The sequence below is a fragment of the Rattus norvegicus genome, chromosome 1 (assembly GCF_021556685.1).
Source record: "Rattus norvegicus strain SHRSP/BbbUtx chromosome 1, alternate assembly SHRSP_T2T, whole genome shotgun sequence".
In the NCBI taxonomy this organism is placed as follows: Eukaryota; Metazoa; Chordata; class Mammalia; order Rodentia; family Muridae; genus Rattus; species Rattus norvegicus.
In genome coordinates this window covers 150836368-150859797 of record NC_141534.1, presented here as the reverse complement: position 1 = coordinate 150859797, position 23430 = coordinate 150836368, and the positions used below count along the sequence as shown (strand labels likewise).

Sequence of the window (23430 nt, the reverse complement as noted above, 5' to 3'; positions counted from 1 at the left end):
TGGGGAAGGGGTGAAGGCAAGAAATTTGACTTCCATTCTTCAGCACAAAGTACTCTTCAAGAGTGGCAGATGTGTCTATTGTCTGCTCTTTTAGTGCACATAAAATTCAGTGAGGAGTAGTTTAAAACACAATGGGATGAGCAGGCTGATACAGGAAGATGGCAGTAACAACATAATCTTTATGTAAGGGGAGCAAGATGGCCATGCCATCAGAGTCACAACAGCAGTGATGGTGTTGTCTACAGGACCATGACAACCGGCACTGTCAGGCACTCATGGTCCTGGTCCAAGTCACATCTTTCTGTGTTGTTCATTTACTTTAGTTGACAAGCCACTGCTCTTCGTCACTGTGTGATAGGTGAAGAATCAAAGCTTAGAGACTTTCCCAGGGCCAGTTGCTTAGAGAATGAACTGGACACTGGTCTCCTGGGCTTCCCTAAAGTCGTGTTTTTATACCCATGCTAACTGGGGAGAAGAAAGGCATGAGATAGCAAGACATCATTAGTAAGTGGGTTTATACGAACCTGGAGGCTTGTCTTCTGAATCCTTGTCTTTCACTTGGTGATCACAGTGAGCATCGGCTGGTACTTAAAGCTTTAGTCAACCGCCTAACTAAACATAAAACTTTTTTTCACTTTCTGGTTTCCATGGCTTTCCTAAGATAAATGAGCTGATGGATTCGGTGGAAAGAGGTGAAATTACATGGTTGTCAGAGGTGTTAATTTGAAAGTACCAAGTATCCAATGTGTGGAATCTTGAGTAATGGAGTGTTTAACAAGACAGAATGTGAGGCTAAAATAAAATTGAGAGGAAGGGACTGGGTCGTACCAGGGGCTGTGCTCAGTAAAGAAACTGTGAGGGAATCACAGACTGAACACAGAGACCTTGGCATAAGGACTTTTAAGAGAGGCACAGCGTGTACAGAGGGGGAGTGGAGAAGGCACTGGGGGTCATTAGCTGTGCGGTAAGAGCATTTGTCCATGCTGTGACAGCAGGTGTAGAAGAACAAGGAAAATAAACCAACACCATTGCCCTCTGTCCTCACAGGTCTTTTGTCAGGTGCCTTACTCTTATCCCTTTTAAATCCTCCCGGGGGTCACTTGGTCCTTCATGCTGAGGGTTTCAGGAAGAAGGTGGTGACCATGTTTGGTCTTAGCTATGGCCCAGGTACGGCCTTCTACCCTCATTCCCATCTCTATAAAAATGAAACGTGTGCTAGCCCCAGCTCTGTGAGTGTGTTGAGGCAGGCATCACTGCTTAGCCTGGGGACGTTTCTATAATGAAGATGAATGGCGAGGCCTGACCTGCTGGGAATTTAAGTAGTACTAACACTAGGGTAAGTACTATAAATGAAATGAATAATGAGTGAATCGGTTTAATCCTTACAAAAGGACTCTAAGCGACTATAGGAGGATTGCAGAGAGAAAGCAACTACACATTTCTGTGCCTTATGCATGCTTCTCTCTTGGTCACATGTACCATTTACAGAGTCCTACTATGTGACTAACCCTTACTTAGTCCTACACATCAGAAGCTCATCTAACCTTCCAAAATTTCACCAAAAGCAAACTTTCTGAACATCAGAAGCCAAGACTGTCAAATATGCCAGAGTTGTAAAGCTAAAAGGAAGGGCATGGATGGCGTCCTTTTTACTCCCAAACCCATACTGTTTCACTGGAGAAATGAGGAAAGGCCAGTAATAAAGAACGTGCTCTCAGATGAACCTCAGGAGAGAGGGTGGGAAGAGCTGAGTGAAGGTGACCCTGTCCCGTTAGACCTTTGCAAACTGGGTACAAAATACATGCATAGACAAAGTCACACAGCCTCCTCCAGTGACACAGAATTCTCTCCTCCCCCACACATCTTACCCCACTTTTAACAAGGGTCTTCCTGTTGGGAAGATTTTTCCTGAAAGTGAGAATGAAAAAGCTGATGTTCTTAGAGCCAGACACATCTGAGAGACACAGGAAGCAGAAGATCACATGGGAAATCCACAGAGCAAACTTTTTGGTTGAAAAAATGTCTGTGCCATCTGCATCCACCCCGGTGTCCCAGGCTGAATGTGTTTGAATTGCTCCCCGGTCAGTGTCTGCGCACAACCACAAAGTTCCTAGGCTGTGCTCCCAGAAGGTCTTCTAGGGGCTGGGCACTAGGACATCACTCGGACTTGGAGGCTCTGGTTTCTAGCCTTTGCTTCCTCTCAGGTGCCCCTGACTGTTGTGTGGTAACCATTTCATGGGGGATTGCATTTGAACATTTGAGTCTCAGATGGGGAAAATGCTTTCTTACTGCTGACTGCAAAGGATGATTTTGTTCCTTGGGGCATGGACAGTGTGTGAGGAAGTTGGAGTGGTGGGCAGAGGCTCTGGCATTTGTGGAAGAGTTAGCTTCACACCTCCTGCAGGCCAGTTGTCCAGGTATTTTATTTAGCTTTATGAGAAAGGATGTAGATTACCACTGAGTGGCATTTAGGCATGGATATTTCATTGTGTAAAAGTTGCCTCGTTCGTGGCCCCCTGAGGTGACAGAAGGTCTTCCTGCTGCTCATCTATTGATCCACAACATTTATGTGCTTTTACTGATCATCATATCTCTGGTAAGCCTGGTAAGAAGAGGCCAGTTCCTCACCCTCTTCTCGGGGTTAAATGATGAGACTAGTTTCATTGTTCTCTGCTGCTTTCTGTGCTGTCTTTGCTGAGGTGATGGCAATAGCTTTCAGAGTCCTGGAATCCCAACAGACATGTAGAATTGAGCAGGCACCTACTAGAACAAAAGGAACAAGAGTGCAATATCCCCACACAAGGGGAGACTCTTTCTCTCTTGCGGTCTCTTTCTCTCTTGTCTCTTTCCACCCTCCTTCCTTCCTACTATCTATGACCTTTCTTGCCACACATAGAGTTGCTACGCATAGGGTCCCAGGCCCTTCTGCAGTGTCATGACTGCAGTTTCAGCACACGAGAGAAGTATCTCAGGAAACTGGCCACTCAGCAACTCCTGATTATCATTATCTGCTCTCTCATCTCTCTATGCTGGAGATACCCCTGATCACTCTCTCCAAGAAATGACAGCATATTTTAGGGATGGTGCAAGTTTTGTTCATTTTTCTAAAAAATTAAGCTCAACAGGTGAAACAGTGTTCATCAGTACAATCTCTTCTTCAATGAGCAGCTACATACAAAAAGTTGAGGGTGCTAATTAAGAGAAGATAATTGATCTAGATCTGTTATCACTTGCTGACCATGGTCTTTCCTCCCCAGGAACTGAAGCATCTCATCCTTGAAGCTGCTGACGGATTTCTGTTTGTGGTGGCTGCCGAGACAGGGAGAGTAATCTACGTGTCTGATTCTGTCACTCCTGTCCTGAACCAGCCACAGTCAGAGTGGTTTGGGAGCACACTCTATGAACAGGTGCACCCTGATGACGTGGAGAAACTGAGAGAACAGCTGTGCACTTCAGAAAACTCCATGACAGGTCAGTGTAGTTTTCTTTGTGTTGCCATTTGAGCTTAAAAATTGTTCTTCTGGTGGTGGTGGTGGTGGTGGTGGTGGTGGTGGTGGTGGTGGTGGTGGTGGTGGTGGTGGTTGGTGATGATGGTGGTGTATACATTTAATACCAGCACTTCTGAGGCAGAAGCAGGCCAGCCTCGTCTACAGAGTGAGTTCCAGGACAGACGGGGCTAAACAGAGAAATCCTGTTTCAAAAAAAAAATGATCTTCCAGTAAACATATTGGGAAGTAGAAATCATAAGATATCCTAAAGGTGAGATAATATATTTTATTTAGTTGTGTATGGCTTCATTCACAGTATCTTAAATTTTTAGTATGTCACTTTTATTCTGAATTTTACCTATAATTAGTGCATGTGACCAGCAGGAGGTGCTCTTGCCACATTAGTGAGACCCATATGTTCTCTATGTATCTCTGTTATCCATCACTTACAGACCAGGCCTTAACCACCTGAAATACATTCAGTTCCTTACTGAAACATTTAAGTAAGTCAGTTCTGCCATAACATAACAGACACTTTCTTCAGAATCACTTCTCTTTACAAATAAATGCAATAAGATCTGCAGCATTCATTGGGGAAAGTGAGTTGGAAGTGAAACACTCCATAGCTAAAAGTAGGAACTTACGAAAAATGCCAGCATGGCTTTAGGTGACAAATGGAAATTCATAAGTATTATTAAGCATGGTTCTTAGCCTGGAAAATGACAAGTTTGGTTGAGGAAATGGGTCTCGGTAAGTGTTGTCACCTGTGTGTTCTCATGAAATGCTACCAGGACAGTCATGTGAAATCAGCCAGAGAGTTTTAACACCACACGTAGATAATCCTGGTGAGTTGACATTCCTTTAGATAGTTTTGTAGTTGTCTGGGGTGTGTAGGTTGTAGGGCTCTCTGTGTGGCTAGGTTCAGTCAGGTTCAGTTTTCTGTGTTCATCTGCTATTTCCCATGAATAAGCAAACACAAAACTTACATTTATCTCCAATTTTTCCCTAACATATCAGTCAAGTCAGAACAAACGTATATCTGTATAACACACATTTGTGATATACTGACTGTAGTGTGTGTTGCTGGAGTTCTCCTGTTTATGTCTAGCACAGTGCTAAATTCTGATGGTTTGCGTGTAGTAGAGCCACTCAGCAGAAGCCTAATGAATAAGTGAGTCACTGTTCACTATAGTCACCTCAGGTCTCTGTGACACATTTCATAGACTGGATAACTCCAGCTGCAGGAACTGACTTTCTTTCATAGTTTGGAGGCAGGAAATACAATCTCTTAGTCCACTTAATCTGAAACAAACTACTATGAGCCATGCATTTTTAAGTATAGATACGGGGCTAAAAAGATGACATGGTGGCAAAGAGCACTTACTTGCTTCTCATCCAGAGGACCTGAGTTCAGTTCCCAGAATTCACATTGGGCAGCTCACAACTGCCTATAACTCCAGCTCCAGGGGCTCTAATGCCCTTTTCTGGACTTTGCACTCACATTCACATACCCAAACAAACAAATTGAAAATAAAAGCTGCATGTGCCCTCACATTAAATTTATATATATATATATATATATATATATATATATATATATATACTTCATTTGTATATTTATATAAAAATTACATATAAATTATATATATTTATACCCATAGTTTTAGAGATTAAGAAGTCTAAAATCAAGCTGAAATTAATATGTCTGGTGAGTGCCCATTTTCTTGCTCCTAGATGCCTCTAGCTGTGTCTTCACAGAGTAGGAAGGACTTTCAAAGTCACAAGGGCTCCATGTTCATGACCTAATACTCCCATCACCCTGGGGATTAGGGTGTCAACCTGCCAAGTTGCATCAAGCATTAAGTTCATTTCATCCAAGATCATGGTGTCAGCGGGGTACTCCCCTAGAGACCGCTTGTTAGTTTCCAGATGCTTCTCTCTGAATCCTGCACAATCCTTTTTTCTGTATGCATTCCTAGTCTTTCGAAGGATACCAATCATATGACCTAGTTTTACCTTAATAACCTCTTTTATAGGCCCTACTCCAAAAGCAGTCATATTCTGTCATTCTGAGAGTTTAGTCTTCAACCTATGAAATTATTGAGGGAGTGTCGCAATTCTTCCCATAATACTTAGAATCAGATCAAATCTCGTGGTGTCCAAACTGGCAAGTGTTGAGCTGTTCTGAAAGACGGTAGTTGTTTCCTTCAGTGCTAGTAATCTATAGATAGAGATTTAGTATGGGCATAGGACTCGTGTCTCAAACATCTCATCAGGCCTGTAAAAGAGCAATGCAAGCTCAGACTCAGGAAGACACTGTTGCTCCCTTGCTGGGCTGACATTGTAAGAAACACGGAATGTACAGTTCAGCACTTGGGAACTGTGAGAGAGAAAGAAGTCAGCCAGGAAGTGTTGGTTTAAAAGCTGAAGTCACCTCCTCTGGAAAGAGCTGATTTTCCCCAGACTCTCTGTATTTGGCTGCAGGATGTGGCTTCTTCAAACCCATCAGGAGACCCAGATGTTAGAGGAAGTGGTGGCCAAGGGCAGTGCAGGTTCAAGCCAAGGTGCTACTGACTGGCTCATCAGAGGCTGGTGGACATTTCTGTGTGAAGTCTTCATGTATCTGGCTGTGTAGAAATGGCTTTGGAGGGACTGTGAGCAGTAGTCACAGGAGTCAGTGCTAACACCGTGGGCTTGTTCTCCCAGTGAACTGTGGACAGTCAGATCTCTGAGCTCTCTTGCTAGCCTGGCTCCTCTTGAGAAGATGAGATTGGAGATGTGGGTCCTGATCCTTAGGGTGTGAGAGAGCCCAGAATTCTCTTTTAGAGTCACCTGGTGAAGTAGACTCTCCTAGGATATACACGAGACTGTTGAGCTGGAGGACATGGCTTGAAAAGGCTCCTTGAAGCAGGGATGCATGTTTGCAGGTAGGAAGCTCACTGGTGCCCAGGACGGACTGGAGGTTGATTATTGAGCATCCAAAGTGCACGTTTACTATAAGATTTTTCATTAAAAAGTCTTAAGGGTTACTTGGTGCCTTTGGTTATTGGACAAGTATCTCAAATTCTTCTGTCTCTGAACCTATGTGATCTGAGGTCAGAAATAAGTAAATATGGGACACTTGGGGGAGTTGTGGTGACAGATGCAGGGTCAGGAAACGAGGGACGGCCTGCTGGGATAGAGGTGTCTTAAGAACAGCCAAAGTCCTCCCTTAGGGAGACTCTCTCCTCTAAATCTCTCTCCTAGGAAGTGAACATTCCATTCATTGGACCTGCAGCACCATCTGCACTGAACATAGACTGGGGAGAGAATGCTCTGGGTGTGCACAATGAGAGAAGGAACAAAGAGGGGAGCCAGAGCAGGTGTGCAGACTACTCTGCTGGCCCAGGGACCTAAGATGTGACATTTGCACAAAGGTGTGGTATCTAGAAGAGATAGTGGGGTTCTTTATTGAGTTAAATCTTTCCATAATTAGTCAGGTGTGATCAAGGGTGGTAGGAAGAGTCTTGGAAGTACTACAGAAGTGTGGATCATTGCAGTGGTCTGATCCTTCTGTGGATGAATGCTCGCCTCTGATGTTATTCAGTCAGTGATGGCACCCCCATGAGCCTGGCAACAGCAATGTTGAAAATAGGCATAGCCATAGAAAGGGAACTGGGAGACTCTATGCTTTGCTCTGGTCTTTTCTTGGTGATCTTAAGAAGTTCCTTTCTTCTTTTATCTCTGTTCTTCTCCCAGCACAGGAGAGATTCCTAAGGCCCCTTCCAGCACTCAGTTTGTCCTCCCATCTAAGGTTTCCAAATAGGATCTAATCCACTACTTAGAAAGTGGGAGGGGAAGAGGGGCTAAAGCCTAGAGCAGTAACATGATAGGCCAGCACTGTGCTAAAATGCTGTCACTTCTGTTCCAGAAGGCAGCAATGGAGGCAGTAGGGGTGTCTCCAATAACTTATATTCAGCCAAATAGTTATACTAGTTGATGCCTCTGAGTGCTGTGTTCACCAACTGACAGTATATGCTGAATGTCAATGTATTTTTCAATAGACCTACTCATAAAATAATGTGCTGTACTGACTGCTTGACAAAAACATGAATGGAGGTTTGCAGGAACCTAACCCTTAGGAGCAGTGGTTCAGCACTTCCTCATCCAGTGTCCACAGTAGCTTTATGAAGCACAACTGTATCAAACAATGGGAACTGACCTGACCCTGATTCTTTTTTTCCCCATCCCAGCTTTCCTTTGTTGCTTGTGGGGCTCTCAAGCGATATCACAGATTTACATGTAGTTCTGGGCTTGGGGCCTCTGGCTGTGCAGCAACTAACTTGCAGAATTGCTTTCTGCCAAGTCTCTGTGACTGTTCCAGGCTTTCCTTTCTTAGCTCTGCTAGACTCCTCCGCTCTGTCCTACCCTGACCCATCCTGAGGGCTATGGACACTCAGAGCCAGGCCTCAAGGCCAGCCTCTCTATCCAAGGTACTTGTACCCACACTGCACTCAGAGCCATCAACACTGAAACTAGTAGCTGGATATAGGTTATTGGACGCACTACCTACTTCCTCCACAAGGCCATTGCTGCCTCCTGGGATGGTAGGGACAGCACTGGCCTATCTTGTCACCATTCCAGGTTTTAGCCCCCTCCTACCATTTTGAAGTGACTCTTCAGAGAAAGGAGGGATGCCAAGCAGCAGGTGATCCTGATGAGGAAAAGGTGTTGTGGAGACACAGACATGCCTTGCAGGAAGGGGGGCTGCAGAAATGATCACTTTAGATCTCTGAGTGATCTGAGTAATCACTCTTAGTAGAGAAGGTCTGGGGAGGGTGTAGAAAGGCCCTGGGCTTTCCAGGTGGCAACAAGCCCTCTAGTTGTAACTGGATATACCCAAAACCAGGTTCAGAAAGCAAGCAGGGGCAGCAGAGACACCACCCAGAGACAAGGAGGGAGCCTATTCCCTCAGTGTCGTCCGGTGGCTGAACTCTAGAAAACCTTGATCCTGGTGAGCAGAAACACAAGGCCCTTTGCCAATGACCCCAGCACCTCCCTGGAAGGAATGGCTTCTGTTCTCCAACCAGAGAGAGGATGTGGGAAAGGTTAATCTGTGGGCATTTTGAGAGGAAGTTCATTTGGGCCATGTCCCCTGCATTGCCTTTTGTGGTCAGGGATCCACAGGGTTCTCCTGCGTCCAGATAATTGGGTCAACATTTTAGGCTGGTATAGGGAATAACTTTGAAATAGACTGCCCAGTGGTAGAAGTGGGTGCAAGCAAAGAGTAAACTGACTTACTAACCTACCTTCCTTCATCCTTTCCTCTCTCCCTCCCTTCCTTTTTCTTTTTCTTTTTTTTTTTTGTATATTTTTTATTTACATTTCAATGTTATTCTTTTTCCTGGTTTCCTATCCATAAGCCCCCTATCCCATCCCCCCCTATCCCATCCCTCCTCCTTCTACTTCTATGAGGGTGTTCCCCCTCCCCAACCACCTCCTCCCCGCCCTGACATTCCCCTACACTGGGGTCCAGCCTTGGCAGGACCAAGGGCTTCTCCCCCCATTGGTGCCCCACAATACCATCCTATGCTACATATGCAGCTGGAGCAATGGGTCTATCCATGGGTGTACTCATGGGTTTAGTCTCTTGTTGATACTGTTGTTCTTATGGGGTTGCAAACCCCTTCAGCTCCTTCAAACCTTTCTCTAACTCCTGCACCTTCCTTCATTTTTCAATGACCACTTATTTATTAATTCATGAATACCGGTTTTGGGCATCTGTAGACGGGTCACATGGGATCAGCTCACCCTGTGATCATCCTCTCCAGTTCCTCGTCTATAGGCATTCCCAGCTTCTACTTTTGAGTAAACCCCCATTTCCCAGCTGTTGAAGCCTGGATTCTCTGTCATAATCTGGGGAGAACCCAAGCTAGGTTGGTCCCTAAGGCTTCATCTGGAAAGCCCCTCTGTATGAGTCACTCACTCCAATCAGCTGTGATTAAGTTTTCCTATCTCCTTTTGAGTTTTGCTGAAGTCCAGGGATGCTTTGAATCTTGGATCACAGTATTTGGCCAGCCTCCTGTCCGGGCACAGATAGCTGCTCGGAGAGCCGGCCACCAGGGAACCATTTTCAGCCAGCTGTGCTCACAGCCTCTCATCAGGCATTTTCCATGAGAGCTTCAAGATGTCACATACACTTGAGAGTCTCTTGGCCTGTCTGGGAGAGAAGACACTTGTGGGGTTTTAGATGCTTGTGACTTTCATTTTCTCATTCAACCCTAACAGTGAAATATTAATACCTATAATTAATCCACTTACATTTCTATGGCACTTTTTATGCACTGTAGAGAATAGCCACCCACAGTGCATACCAAATTCAATCACAGCGTACTGGCAGATATACTCACCCAGGGTGTGGGGAGGGGACCTGGACTAGATGATGACTCCAAGGGACAAAGGAGAGATCAGAACCTTACACTTTCTGGCCTCCTCTGCCTCATTGCAGTCCTGAGCATAGATACCCCTGCACCATCAGCGTTCAGTCCAGCACAGCAGCTCATTCCAGGCAGGTCAGGGTAGCACTGAAGGCTCAGGCACACAGGAGAGGGGGATGGTGTCAGAGTTGTGGGACTGAAGCAGAAAGTCCAGAGGTCTCATTGCCTTTCTGTGGTCTGTAGTGCTTCTCAACATGGTTCTCAATCAGCTATGTGAGCACTATTTTTGAGCCTGCTGGAAATGAGAGTCTCAGCTCACCCTGCACCCACTAAATCAGAAACTACAACCCAGCAGTCTGTCTACCCACGTGCCAGTCCTTGAGAGGCACATTGAACTTTGAGACTTATCAACTCGGTGACACCATTTTGTCACTTTTTGTCAAATTCTTCAGGTTGAGTCCACCTTTATCCTTAACCGTGTCAAGCTCTTCGAACTCAGTTTAAGTTCTACATCAGAAGGGCAGGGAATAGAATACTTTGTGAAGTTTCTATTTAACTTTGGATCTCTATTCACATTTATCTGTACTGGGAAGGCCCCTCTTAGTGTGATTTGGCAAGAGTGTCTTCTGAACCATCAGCACCTACATCTCCTAGGAACTTTGTGAAACATGGCGCCATTGAGGGCCTGCTACCAGATGCTCCAAAGGCCAGGCAGAGACAGAGTGCACAACACAGGATGAGTGGTCCTGGGAAAACAGCTAGCAATTGTCACCTTCGGTCTCAAGCCCACCCAAGGCAGCTGGGCCGCCTTGGGAACACTTCACAGGACAGAGCAAAGACAGACTGTATGGAACTGAGCCGTGCACTTGGGTCCTTTAGGGGAAGAATGTAAGGCAGATAATTGGTCCCACAGGAGTTCTGTGAACTATGCAGTCCACCCTGTGGTATCAGTTCAGGAAAAGGATGGTGTATTTCCAACTGTCAGTCATGAAGGTAACTTCATGAAAACCATATTTTCAGATACATAGTTTATTTTCTTTGGAATACCCTGACTTAGTCTTTGGACTAATGCCAGAATCTGAAACCTTAAACACACCCAGCAGTCCATTTCTTGCCATATTAGGTAACACAGAAGAAAAAATAATAATTCTGGATTTTATCTCAAGTATTAACACTGTTATTAAGTTTCAGTTGTTTGAAAGAGAATCGAAATATCTTAATGGTTAGGAAAGCGTGTTTATTTGAGTTAAGCCATTGAAAATTGCCCAGCTGTGTAGTAAACACACAGTCGGCAGGGAAAGTGCTTGCAGTTGGGCTTTCAGAGGTGCCCAGTGAGTGCACATCAGGGTAGAGCTGAGCACTGCAGCAGCGGTTGTCCTGCCTTTCACAGAGACCCTCCCACTGGAAACCGCAGTGCCTTCCATCCCAGATGCTGCTTTGGAGCTGGTTCAGTTCTTTCTCGTTAAATATTTACACAACCTGCCTTGTTTTGCTTCATGAATACATGGCATGCTGATGCCCCGGAACTGTTTGTGTTTTTCTCTCATATTTTATTTTGAAATTGATTTCATGAATCTGGACAGAGCTCCAGCCTGAGCTGCTGGGTTCATTATTATGGTGGTGTCACAATAGACAAGGGAGCCTGAGCAGTGTTTCTGCACACAGTACAGTCTCCAGCAGGGCTACCCTCCTTGTATGCTGCCAAAAGCCGCCCCCACCCAGGCGATCTAGTGTGACTCGAGCATGGGACCAAAGAGGAGATGAAAAAGAGGCCTGGGGACACAGGGAGGCAGTTAGGGGAGGTGGAGAATTCTGCCCTTGATCATCTGGCCCTGGTGACATTTGCAGCCCCTGATTTTTTTACCTTTAGAACTAATTAACTCAGGTGGACCCACTTCCTCGTCTGTAGATACTGATAACATTGTATTTCCCAAGGACCAATAGAGACCATTTCAGAGTTAATCTGTGAGACAGCCATGATGGTTGTGTTGTTTGGAAACTGACATTTCATTCATCTCAGAATAATTGAGAATGACACTGCTAACATAGATGGTAGTTTTCCAAATGTCCCTGCTTGCCCTGTTTTATTTCTTGTCTTGTCCCCTAAAAGTGTCTTGTCAGTACAGGCTTGGAAAGAGCACAGGGAGGAAGGCTGGACTTCTCACCCTCTCCTAGTTCATTCAGTCATCCACCAAGAAAAGGCTCACCAAGTACTAATGAACTTTATTTTTACTATGCTAAGTGTTAGGGATACGGTAACAAATTAAATCAAAGTAGCCAGACTCTTGTGGATTTTACAGTTTGTGGGGAACAGACACTAGAAAAGAATTCATATTTAGTACACATAGCATGGTGGGCCATGGGGTAAGATCCTCAAGGACAGTGAAAGCCAGTAACACGGTATTGGACCTGTCTAGATGGGTCAGGGGAGGCCATGGGGTGAGAACTGCTTTGTAAGATATGTTAAGGAAGCCAAGGGTGAACCAGGTAAGAGGGCCAATGGAGGGGAGAGAGTTCATATTCCCAGAGTATCATGAGCCCTTACATCTTAGATTCTCAGGGTTTCCAACCAAAAAGATCCCTTGTCCCTGTTGTATGTGAGACATTTGCTGTGGCCATAGCATGGAGGATGGGAGTGGGAAGCCAGATTGGCTGTGTGAGAAAGGCAGAGTTTATCTCAGGAGCATACAGACGCTTCATCTCAGGAAGGTGTAGTGGCTTAGCTCAGGAGATGGAAGGATTCAACTCATGCAAGTGTGGGAGTTATTCAGGTAAAAGAGATGGTGTAGGCTGGGGCTGGGTGGTGATGTTTTCCTCTGTTTGCTATAATGAGTGATCCTCATCTAAGAGCGCTTAAACAACAGGAATTTCTTTGCTCACAGCTCTAGAGGTCAGAACTCTGAAAGACTAGTGTGAAGTTGACTGCTTCCTTCTGTGGGTTCTGGGTGGAAATCTGTTCTAAGCCTCTTGACCTGTGCCTCCTACATTACTTGGTGTCTAATGTCCCTCTTATTAGGACACCAGTTATGTTAGACTAGCACCTACTTTAATCCAGTGTGATTATCTAAAAAGACCTTATTTCCAAAGAAGGGGGAGTAGTAAATCAAATTAAATCCAGGTTTTTAAAAGGGGGCGATAGAAGGAAATGGTTATATCCAGGAGACCTTTAGTCATAAAAATCAATCAGAGGAGTTGACACCATGGCTCTAGTTCTTTTTGTTCCAAAAAGGACTGTCTTTTGTCAACTTTTAGCTGACCTGTGTGCTCACAGGTAAATTGTTTCAACTGGAAATGAGTTGGAAATTCCTCTCAGTGTCCCTGAGCTCTTGTTGTTGAGTCCTGTCACAGAATGTATCCCTCCCTCTGGTGTGTTGTGGTTAGTGATGGTCCCCTGCACTCACTTAGCTTCTCTGCATAGATCAACCCAGCTGCAATGTTGCTTGTTGATAAGCATATTCAGGGCTGTTACTGTTATAACTATGAACCATCCTGCTCCATGAGTCAACACTACCAAAATTCCAAGAATGAATCTTGCAGTCCTGGAGGTGGCATGTGACTTAGCTTGCCTCAACATCTTGGCATCGTGTCCATTCAGCTGGAAATGGGATATAGAATAAGCCATGCTGCCCAATACTTTTGCTGTTCCTTAGTTGATCCCTCTTTATTTCTTCCCAGCCTGACCACCTGACATAGGTTGGCATAAAGAGGAGTATGTTTCTGTCTACACTGATCAGGTCTGCTGGGGTTGGAATTCAGATCCTGTCAGATCCAAGCAACAAGCCTACCTCTTTAGGATTCTTGTTCATGCTTTCATAGCTGCCTGAGTTCTAAGCCTGGGCTTCTGTCTGTCTGTCTTCATTTGCCCTTCTTTGTTCTGACTCAGTTCACCATCTGATGCATGAGTCCTGGCCAGCTTCCCTCTGTCTTGGATCATATCTGCAACTTTGCTCTGTCTGCATTGGCAGAAGCAGATTTAGACCCATGCCTACCTGTACCTATGGGGACAGAAGAGGGCCTTAGATCCCTGAAACTGGAATTTATAGACTGATGTGAGCCACCACATCAGTGCTGCGATTTGAGCTCAAGTCGTCGTCCTCTGCAAGAGCAACAATTTTTTTTTTTTAACCTCTTATCCATCTCTCCAGTCCCAACATCTGTATTTTTAAAAGCAATTCTATGGTCCCAGCATGAACCAGAGTCTAAGAATTCCCATACCCTGATACAATCTCTGGGAACAACAAAAATAAAAGGAAAGAGACCACAAATAAAGAACAGTCCAATCTGTCCTATACTTAGCAGAGAAATTCAGAAAGATGAAAAGACTACTTTTGACTTTACTTCACCATAAACAGAATGTTAAAGATGTATAACATGGTGGAAAATCCACAGCATCTGCTCTTTAAACACTGCCAGAGTCTCTACTTCTTAACCAAGTATCTCTCATCTTAACCTTGATATCCAAGCAGCGAGTCCACAGACCACCCCTCGCCCCTTCTAAAAAAGGAAACTATGACAAAAAATAGCCCAGGAATAGTATTGTTTTCAGGAAGATGTAATTATTTCGAGTTGTTTGGAACCTTTTGAGAGACACTGAATCATTGCTTCCTGGTGCTATGATTTAGATCTTGGTAAAAACCTCACGTGATGGTTAGACTTTATACAGCCTTCAGCTAAAAATAGCTTGATTGCAAAACCCCAGTGTGCTCGAGAAAATTAAAATAGTTTCCTCCAGCTTCACCAAGGAATGACACACATCTCTCCCCTGAAGTGGCATGACCCAAGGCAAACGGTTGAATGGAAATTTGTGCATAAGCTCTGTCTTTCCTCTTCACTGCCTTTTCAGTGACTGCTAATTGAAGAAAGCATCTGCATCCAGTTTTCCCTTTATTTTTGTAAATTCTTTGCTTACACCCGAACGAAAAGCCTTCTCTGCCAGTTGCGTGCTTAGGCATTGATCCAATGGAAAGATGCATGGATGGCTTGCAATTTTCCCCTTCAAGTGATGACATAAATTACTCCCCAGTGAGCTATTTACAATGTCGTTCTTTAACCTTGACCCAGTGCACATGTTCTGAGGACTGAGAATTACAAGAGCTGTAAACAGTGAGGTTGTGGAGGCCAATCCCACCTGTCATTTATATGTCTCCCTCTGTGACTTGCTTGTGACATGGCCTCATGGCTTTGAATGTAGGTAGCAATAAAACCAGCCACCTTGGGAGAGAGCCATTTCCACTTCAGAACAGTATGTTTGTTTTCAGCACACAAAGTATTGTAGCCCATGAATCTGCCACTGTCTCACACAGCACGTGGAGTTGTGTTGGTTAGGAAAGCGGACACCTGTAGACTTGCAGACCGTCAGTGAGCTGATGGCAGGGGCTACAAGAGAGATCCAGTTCTGCTGGATGACCTTGATCAAGGTTGGGATTCTTCCTAAGCCTCTACTTTCCCCTCAGTGCTGATGTGAGGATGGTACTCAGACCATTCCTGCCATATCTCAGCTTCCTTTTTCCTGTCCTTTATCTTTAGTGGAGTTCCCTAGAAACAGAGCTGCACACAGGTATGAACACAGGTAAGTGTTGAGGGAGACAGGGAAAGGTCATGGTGGACAGAAAAGAAACCAGGTTCAAGAGAGATAGGACCTGCAGGAATGGGGATCAGAAGTATAAACTGCACATAGTTTGCCCTATCTGGAGCAAGAAAGTCCTTGGCCACCCTATCCTAAGCAGTCACTGACCCCAAGCTTGAGAGGGGAAGCTTCAGGCCAAGTAAGTGGTTTCATGAAGAAAATGCAGATGGGAGCCCGAACAAGTGGGGGAGGGACACTCCAGTCCTCCTGGGACAAAAAGCCTAGAGGAGCCTCTGTGGAATATCTGAAAGGTCCTTCAAAGCAAGAGAGCCCCATGGCAAAGCTAGTGGGACCTAAGCTTGCTGTGGTTTGCCCAAGATAATATGGTAAAGCAAGTGTCAGGTATGCTGAGACCGAAGCTGAGGTAATGGGGCTTTCTGGTCTCTGCTCACCTTAGGGCTATCAACACCTTGCCTTATAACTGAGTCTAGTCCCTGAGGCTTAGTACCCACTTTTCATGAGTGAGGAGGACCTCGTTTTTGCAGTCCACTATGTGTCTTTTATTCCACAAATCATGCATCTCTGATGGAAATGGACTAGGCATGATCATCATCCACAGTAGAACTCCCAGAGAGGCAATGGACAAATGGTCACGTGGTAAGCCCAGGATGAAAAGGCTTTGTGTGCTCAAGGGAAAGGAGAGGATGCTAAGATAAGAGCAGGGGCCCTCACTCCTATGTTAGGGGATGTGGAACAGGGAAATGATAAAGAGAGTAGCGATTCATAATTTACAAGATCAGCCTGTGGGGTTAGCAAGTCTCAGAAGGGAAGTGTTGTGAGTCAGTGATGGCCCCAGAGAGCCATTTTGCATTTGAGATTCACGCACAGCCCAAGATGCAGCCCCTAGAAGGAGTTAGCATGGTTTAATTTGCATTTTTAGAGATAAAGGCTCTTCTGGCCACTGGGAAGGAAATGTGTTTTTGGAATCTAAGAATAAAAACTGATATTTATGTACTATTACAAGTGCTGTGCAAGGTGACTCCACAAATATTTTTCTCTTAACCTTCAGGGCAGGCTTTAAACAGGGCATTCTTTGGCACGTGCTGCCCTGTTGATCCGGCCCCGTGGTTGAGGCCCCTCCTCTCTCCCTGACCACCTTTGCACATCAGTTATATGTGTGTGGCATCTGTCTCATGCCCTCTCCCTTCTTCTTATCCTTGATGACTAAAGTTGGGAAAGTCGGCCTTTGACTCTTTCCAAATATCTCAGGGGTCCTGGCCCTTTATGGCTTACCAATACTTGAGAGCTATTGTTTGGTGGAATTTGATGGCCTCAGAGGAAGAGTGACTCCACTTCCATGCACGCATGCCCATCATTTCCTCTCTCTCCTATATGGAATCTTCCCTCTTCCTCTTTTCATGCAACCTAAGTTTCTAATGTTAACAAGATTGGCTTTATTTTATACGCTGGGAGCAAGTGTTTAGGGGCTTCAATAACAGACAGATGTGTACATTGGTCCAGGTAACTTGCAGGATACATGCTCCTCATCCACTCCTCTTACTGGAGCCCTACCCTTGGACACAGTCTAAAAGAGCCTTTCCTCCTTACCTTAGCAGGTCAGCCAGCCTCTCTGCCCTGAGCCTTGGCCCACTAGGCCCCTGCTTCCTAGCTCCATCTTTTTCTTGGAGTGTGGACACCTCTGTTAGACTCCTTTACTTTTTTCCCTGGCCTGCAGTCTCTTCATACAGTCACCTGTGGGTCTCTGAGGTCAGTCAGGTTAGGGACCACAGTGGGGATGCTCAAATGCCCTACAATGAGGTCTGTAGTCTGCACAGAACCTCCTTTGTACTTTACATCACCTCTGGGTGGCTTATTAAATCCAGTTACAATGTAAACGCAATATGAACATGGATCACAAATGTCTGTCAGATGTGCATATGTTAAAGCTTACACCATTGGAAGCTGGTAGAGACTTTTAGACCTCTTAAAGAGTACTCTGGGTGGGAAGTCTTTACAGCTACCAAGTGAATAGGTTTCCTCAACATGCACTCCCACTATGATGGGCTGCCTCACCATAGAACACAGTGTGGAGGGCAAGAACGCAATTGGTGAACACAAACAATTTCATCGTCTTATAAGCTGATGTACTCCAGCATATTAGTTATAATGACAAAAAGCAGACTGACACTCTGTAAATAGTAACTATGCTGTGTTGTTAATGGTAGGAATTTTAAGCGTGCCCATGATCTCTTAGAGCACCTTTGATCTGTGATGGCTAGACTCTGCGGATGTGAAATGCCTGAACATGGAGGGGTTGCCAACTGTATTTGTCAAACTACAGTGCAGCTCATTCCTCTATCCATCCCATCCCAGGTATACTTTTTTTTTTTCAGAAATTCTTCAGTGTCTGTCTGATCTAATTACCCTCCACTGCTCTTCTTTATGGGTGTAGGTTTTCCTGGTATTTTGATATTTTTAATCATGTCATTAGCAAATCATGAAGGAGAAAAGTCCAAACCTGAGGTTGCCTTTTCAAATGCCCTAGCAGTCTGGCCTCCTGCCGTCCATCAGCCTGATTGTCTTCAGCCCTGGATGAACAGTCATTTACCCTTGAAATGAAAACCCTCAGGCTCACATTTCTGGCATTTTTGTAGCATGATCCCCCAAGAGGAATGTATTTCTTTAAATCACACTCCAACATATTCTAAACAGGATGAGGAATTTGTTCTCTTGTCTAAAGATTAAATAGCAGAAGAGGTGCCAGCCATGGGGGAACTGTGAGGTGATGATTTTATAATGACTAGCAGAGCAGCAGGCTGCAGCAGGAGGCACCCCTCTAATTCCACATTATGTTTGGAATTCAAACACATGGGAAAGAGTTATGGGGCTCTTCTGAGAGTTGAGGGGCTCAGCTGCTGAAGTGGTAGAGGTGGCATGATCTGTTCCCTTGGTGCTCTCTGCCCTTGGTAGAGATGTCCCCCAAGTCTTAATCTGTTCTTTGCCTATGGGATGATTGCTCTCTGATGTTCCTTGCAGACTGCCACTGCCCTGTTTTGCCATCTACTGCCTGCCCCCCTTGCTAATTAACACCTCATTAGCGCCTTTCCCAGATGGAGGGTGAGGGAGAGAGGGCAGACAACCCAAACCAGACTACTTGGCAGGAAAGCTCCTTCTGAGTGTCAGTGGGAGAGGGGCCATCAATGGCTGTTTGCCAGTCCTGATCAGCTCACCAGAGATTCTTTCTTTTGTTACTCCATTGTTACAGACTGGAGTCTAAGCCAGACCCCAGTACCATATCCTGTGACCAGCAAGAGAAGGCTGAGCAGCATGGTTCTACACAAACCTGCTCCTAATATGGACTGCAGTTCTACCTGTCAACCGCAAAGGTGCATCGCTTTGCTGAGAGGATGGGACCATGGCTACCAGTCAACCCTTATCCCCAGCAGGCATTACTTATAGATAGGATATGAATGCTCAAGTTACAAAGTTTCTCTCCTAAAACATTCCTTATCCTTATATGTTAAAGAGCAAATCATGTTAACTTCCCCAGGAAGTCCAGGGGTTTTACTTTGATCTTATGCTCTGCCCTTTGCAAGGTACACTCACTAACTATTGCCAACAGTATGAAGGTGTGAATTTGGCTGTAAGAAGCACATACCTGGGACAGGAGAAGAAGGAGGGGAGAGAGGGGTGGGGAAGAGGTATGTGTAGAACCTTCTAGAAAGCTTAACCTTCTTTTCCCTCAAGACAGTGTTGCTGTGTGTAGCTCTGGCCATCCTGAAACTGACTCTGTAGACCACCAGGCTGCCCTCAAACTTGGAGATCGGCCTGCCTCTGCCTCCCGAATGCTGGAATTAAAGGTGTGCACCACTACTGCCTGCTTAACTTCTTACATTACCTGATTTTCTCATCCCTGTGAGGAAATACCTGACAGAAGCAATGTAAAGGAAGAAAGATTTTCTCTGGCTCATGGTTTAAGGAGAGATACGGTAGGTCATAAAAGAAAGTCATGAAGGTGTGAATGGGAAGTGGCTGGTTTCACCAGGTCCACATTCAGGGAGCAGAAAGAGTGAAAACTGGTTAGATGGCTTCTTCCTTTTTTCATTTTTGCTTAGTCTGGTTTCCTTGCGGGTGCATGGAATGCCGTCCACACTCAGGGTAGGTCTTTCCTCAGTCAAAGTTCTCTGGAAACACCCTCACAGGTGTGCCTCTCAATCCAGGCAGGTTGACAAAGAAGACTAAGCCCTTTCCTGCCATTGTGTTCTACAGTGACTCCAGCCCACCTGCAGCCTCTGTATCTCCAAGCTCTAGCCAGCAGGACTCCTTTGTCCACTCTCAGAGCCCTGTCCCAGCTTTCCCACACCTTGGGGTTCTTTCTCTTCTAGCACTGCCTCTGTGGATTTCAGAGCTCTTTCCAACAGGGATGCTCCATCCCTGACACCCTCTGCCAGCCATCTCCACTGTCTACACTCTCTCGGACGGCCGCTCCACCCAGGCTGCCTCTACACAGACTTTCCTCCTAGCTCCTCTCCAGCTCCAGCTGAGTTATTTCACACTTAGACGGGAACAATATCTTGCTTTTCCAGACTGTGCCCTGGTGCTGGCACTGTAGCCTGCATTTCAAGGTTTCTATTGGAAAAGACAACATCCCAGATCCTTGCTCCTTACCTACCCTCTACAGGTGCGTGATCTTCCATGCACTCTCTTCTGACAATATTATTCCGAGGAAAGATTTTCCTGTTTTCCTGTGGGATATTTGTAGCCCGTTGGTTGGATGAGGTTTTTTGCTTTAAGACTTTATTTATTTTATATTTACAAGTGAGCATACTGTCGCTCTCTTCAGACAGACCAGAAGAGGGCATCAGATCCCATTACAGATGGTTATGAGCCACCATGTGGTTGCTGGGAATTGAACTCAGGACCTCTGGAAGAGCAGTCAGTGCTCTTAACCACTGAGCCATCTCTCCAGACCAAGGATGAGGTTGTTTGTCAGTCCATTCATAACCAAATTCATCACAATTCCAGCACCACTTTCTCTCCTGCTGACTAGAGTGTCCAGCATCTCCTGCTGTATAGGAGAACTTACCAGTCCGCAGCAACTCCCCCTGGGTCAGGAAGTCATCCGCAACTGCAGATTATTAAACTGTGTTGAGTTCAGTTCAGTTCTGAGCTGGCCAGTGAGACATGCTATACAGAACCTGCTATCCTCTGGTTCTACCATCTTTCCTCTGCTTGGGTTATCACACAAAACCAGGCTAGAGGAGCTGCAACTACTGCTTGATGGTCCAGGTATTAGGAGGGTCTATTGGGTGCCTCGAGGTTGTTGAGACGTCAAGAGCTTAGCTTTCGTATGCTGCTTAGAACCACAGTTGCTGAAGGAAAAACCAGAAGAGAGACTTGTCCTTGGAGGCTGGAGTCTTAAATCTTCAAAAGCTCCTTAGAAAATGGGGAACAGACAGACAAATATACATCCACAAGAGCACATTGGGATTGTGATTCAGTTGCTGTCTAGGTGTGACTGCAGCCTCTCCAGGACGCGGCTGTGATTCTGGGTAGAGCTCTCAGAAACCTGTTGTATAGGAGTTCGGGTACCCACAACAGCTTACCCACTGCTTATCTAGGTTCAGAAGGAGACAAGTGCTATGCAGAAAGCCTCTCCCCCCAATGTCAACATAGGCGCTGCTGATAGCATCTGTGGATAGCTTCATAGTGACCCCAACTGATAGCCAGGAAAGAAACAAGTACTTCGGTCCACAGCTTCACAGAACCAAATCCTGCCAAGAAAGCGAATGGTAGAGGTGGATACTTCTCCAGGTACAAGGTCAGTCTGTACCTTGATGCTGGCATTCTAAGATCCTCACAGGGGAGCCCATTGGTGTAGATTGAGAATAGGAAAATGTTGGAGAGTTGATAAGCTTGGGTGTATTGGTGAGGATATGATAGAGAAGAGCCTCCCTCTGGAGCAAGGACTTCAAAGAGGAGGAGAGGCTCTCTCCTCTTAGGACCTCAGCTTAGTTAGTCTCCAAGCCGAATCTCTGAATCTGGCCCTTGCAGGGTTCTTAATGAGTGCTGTCCTGCAAGGAGGTCAGGCCAACAGACTATCAGGTACAGCCAACAGCTCCATCTGGGCCACAGAAAACATTTCTGCGGAAGGCTGGAGCTTTCTAACTGTGCATGAGTGTTAACCACACACTTCACCCACCCCCTCGCTGAGCTGAACTCACATGAACTTGAACCCTCAGTGATCAATTCCAGCTACGCTCCCTTCCCTCCTGGGAGCAGGCATTGCATTGATGGCATGCTTAGTTTTTAAGAGTTTTTATAGCATTATCCTCATCCCCACAAATAAACTGACGCCCCAGCTATGAGCAGACAGGCTTGAGTACGAGCCAGGGGGCAGCCCAAGCCCGAACTTCTTAGCATCTGTGAGGTGGGGCTTTTTTCTCACGTGGATTCTTTCTTTACTACCTACCACCTTGCATAAGGTGATTGGGTATCGGATTGTCTGTTGCTCACAGTACTGGGTTTTGAGAATGAGAGCTAACTCCCAATGTAAGTGCTAAATGTCTGGACCACCACAGGCAAAACAGGAAGGTGTGGTTGCATTTGCAGCTATGCCTGCTTTGAGAGAACAGCTCTTTCTTTAACTCCACCCAAATGGACATGCACAGTTTCACTTCCCTGACCCCACTTGCCTAGGAACTGCTGAGACAGACTGGAATGATCCAAACAACTCTATTAAGTCAAAGGAAAAATAAAAAGCAATAAACAAACACACAGAATTGCCAAGCCAAACCTAAGCCTGATTTCCCTAGTTTAGGTCTCTGATCCTGACACAGACACAGGCTAGCAACAGTCCCCTGCTGATGGCTGACCTTCTATCCCTTTACTGCCCATATGCTTCTGTCTGGTGGGCTCTCTCATCCTCTGTCATGGAGCATCCAGCTTTTACATAGAGACTGGACTGTACAGGTAACAGCCCAACTCCCTACTCCTTAGCTGTGGAACCATCTGTATTGAGTTATTGACTGTATCTGGACTTCAGTTTCCTCATGGGAAAAGTAAAGCCTACTGGTATGAACAAGGAGGGAAAACTGAGAATGCCTGCCTAGGACACAGACAGACAGAAGATATGACTGTACCATAGTCACAATAATAAGCTCAGAGAATTAATCTGTTTTCCTTTACTTCTGTGCTCCAACAGTTTTTTGTATGTCAGTGGTAAGGTATTTTTTCCACTAAGGCTAACTTCTAAATGTCCTTGTTCATTCTTGTTCTACTGTGGTTTCTATAGCTGTGATAAAACACTCTTACCAAAATCAGCTTAGGAAAGAAAGGGGTTTATTTCATCTTAAAATTTCCAGGTGATACCATCATTGAAGGAAGTCAGAAGCAGGAACTTGAGGCAGAAATCACCTCCTAGCTCATTCATATAGTCTCTCTGTCTGTCTGTCTGTCTCTCCCTCCCCCTCCCTAATCCCTACCTCCTCCCCTCCCACCTCTCTGGCTCATTCTCAGCTAGCTTTCTCATATAGTTCAAGTTCACCTGCCTGGAGATGGGGATGCCCACAGTTGGTTGAGCTCTTCCACATCTATGTGGAAGAGCTCAACCAGTTGTGATGGTTTGTATATGCTCGGCCTAGGGAGTGGCACTATTAGAAAGTGTGGCCCTGATGGACTAAATATGGCCCTGTTAGACTAGGTGTATCACTGTGGGTGTGGGCTTTAAGACCCTCATCCTAGCTGCCTGGAAGCCAGTATCCTGTTAGTGGCTTTCAGGTAAAAATGTAGAATTCTCAGCTCCTCCTGCACCATGCCTGCCTGCAGGCTGCCATGCTCCTGTCTTGATAATATACTGAATCGCTGAACCTGTAAGCCAGCCCCAATTAAATGTTGTCCTAATATGAATTGCCTTGGTCATGGTGTCTGTTCATAGCACTAAAACCCTAAGACACCAATC

At 45.5% G+C, this 23430-nt stretch overlaps 1 protein-coding gene across 11 annotated transcripts in view; it reads left to right on the top strand.

Moving 5' to 3' along the window:
- The window catches only part of Arnt2 (aryl hydrocarbon receptor nuclear translocator 2), a 161807-nt gene that overhangs the window by 64983 nt on the left and 73394 nt on the right, over positions 1 to 23430 (top strand). For all 11 annotated transcript variants that reach the window (XR_015667084.1, NM_012781.4, XM_087629815.1 and 8 more), the window contains 1 exon segment: positions 3258 to 3471. Coding sequence is in view for 10 of the 11 variants with exons in the window: in NM_012781.4 (NP_036913.3) it covers positions 3258 to 3471 (214 nt within the window). In the remaining variant the exon portion in view is untranslated.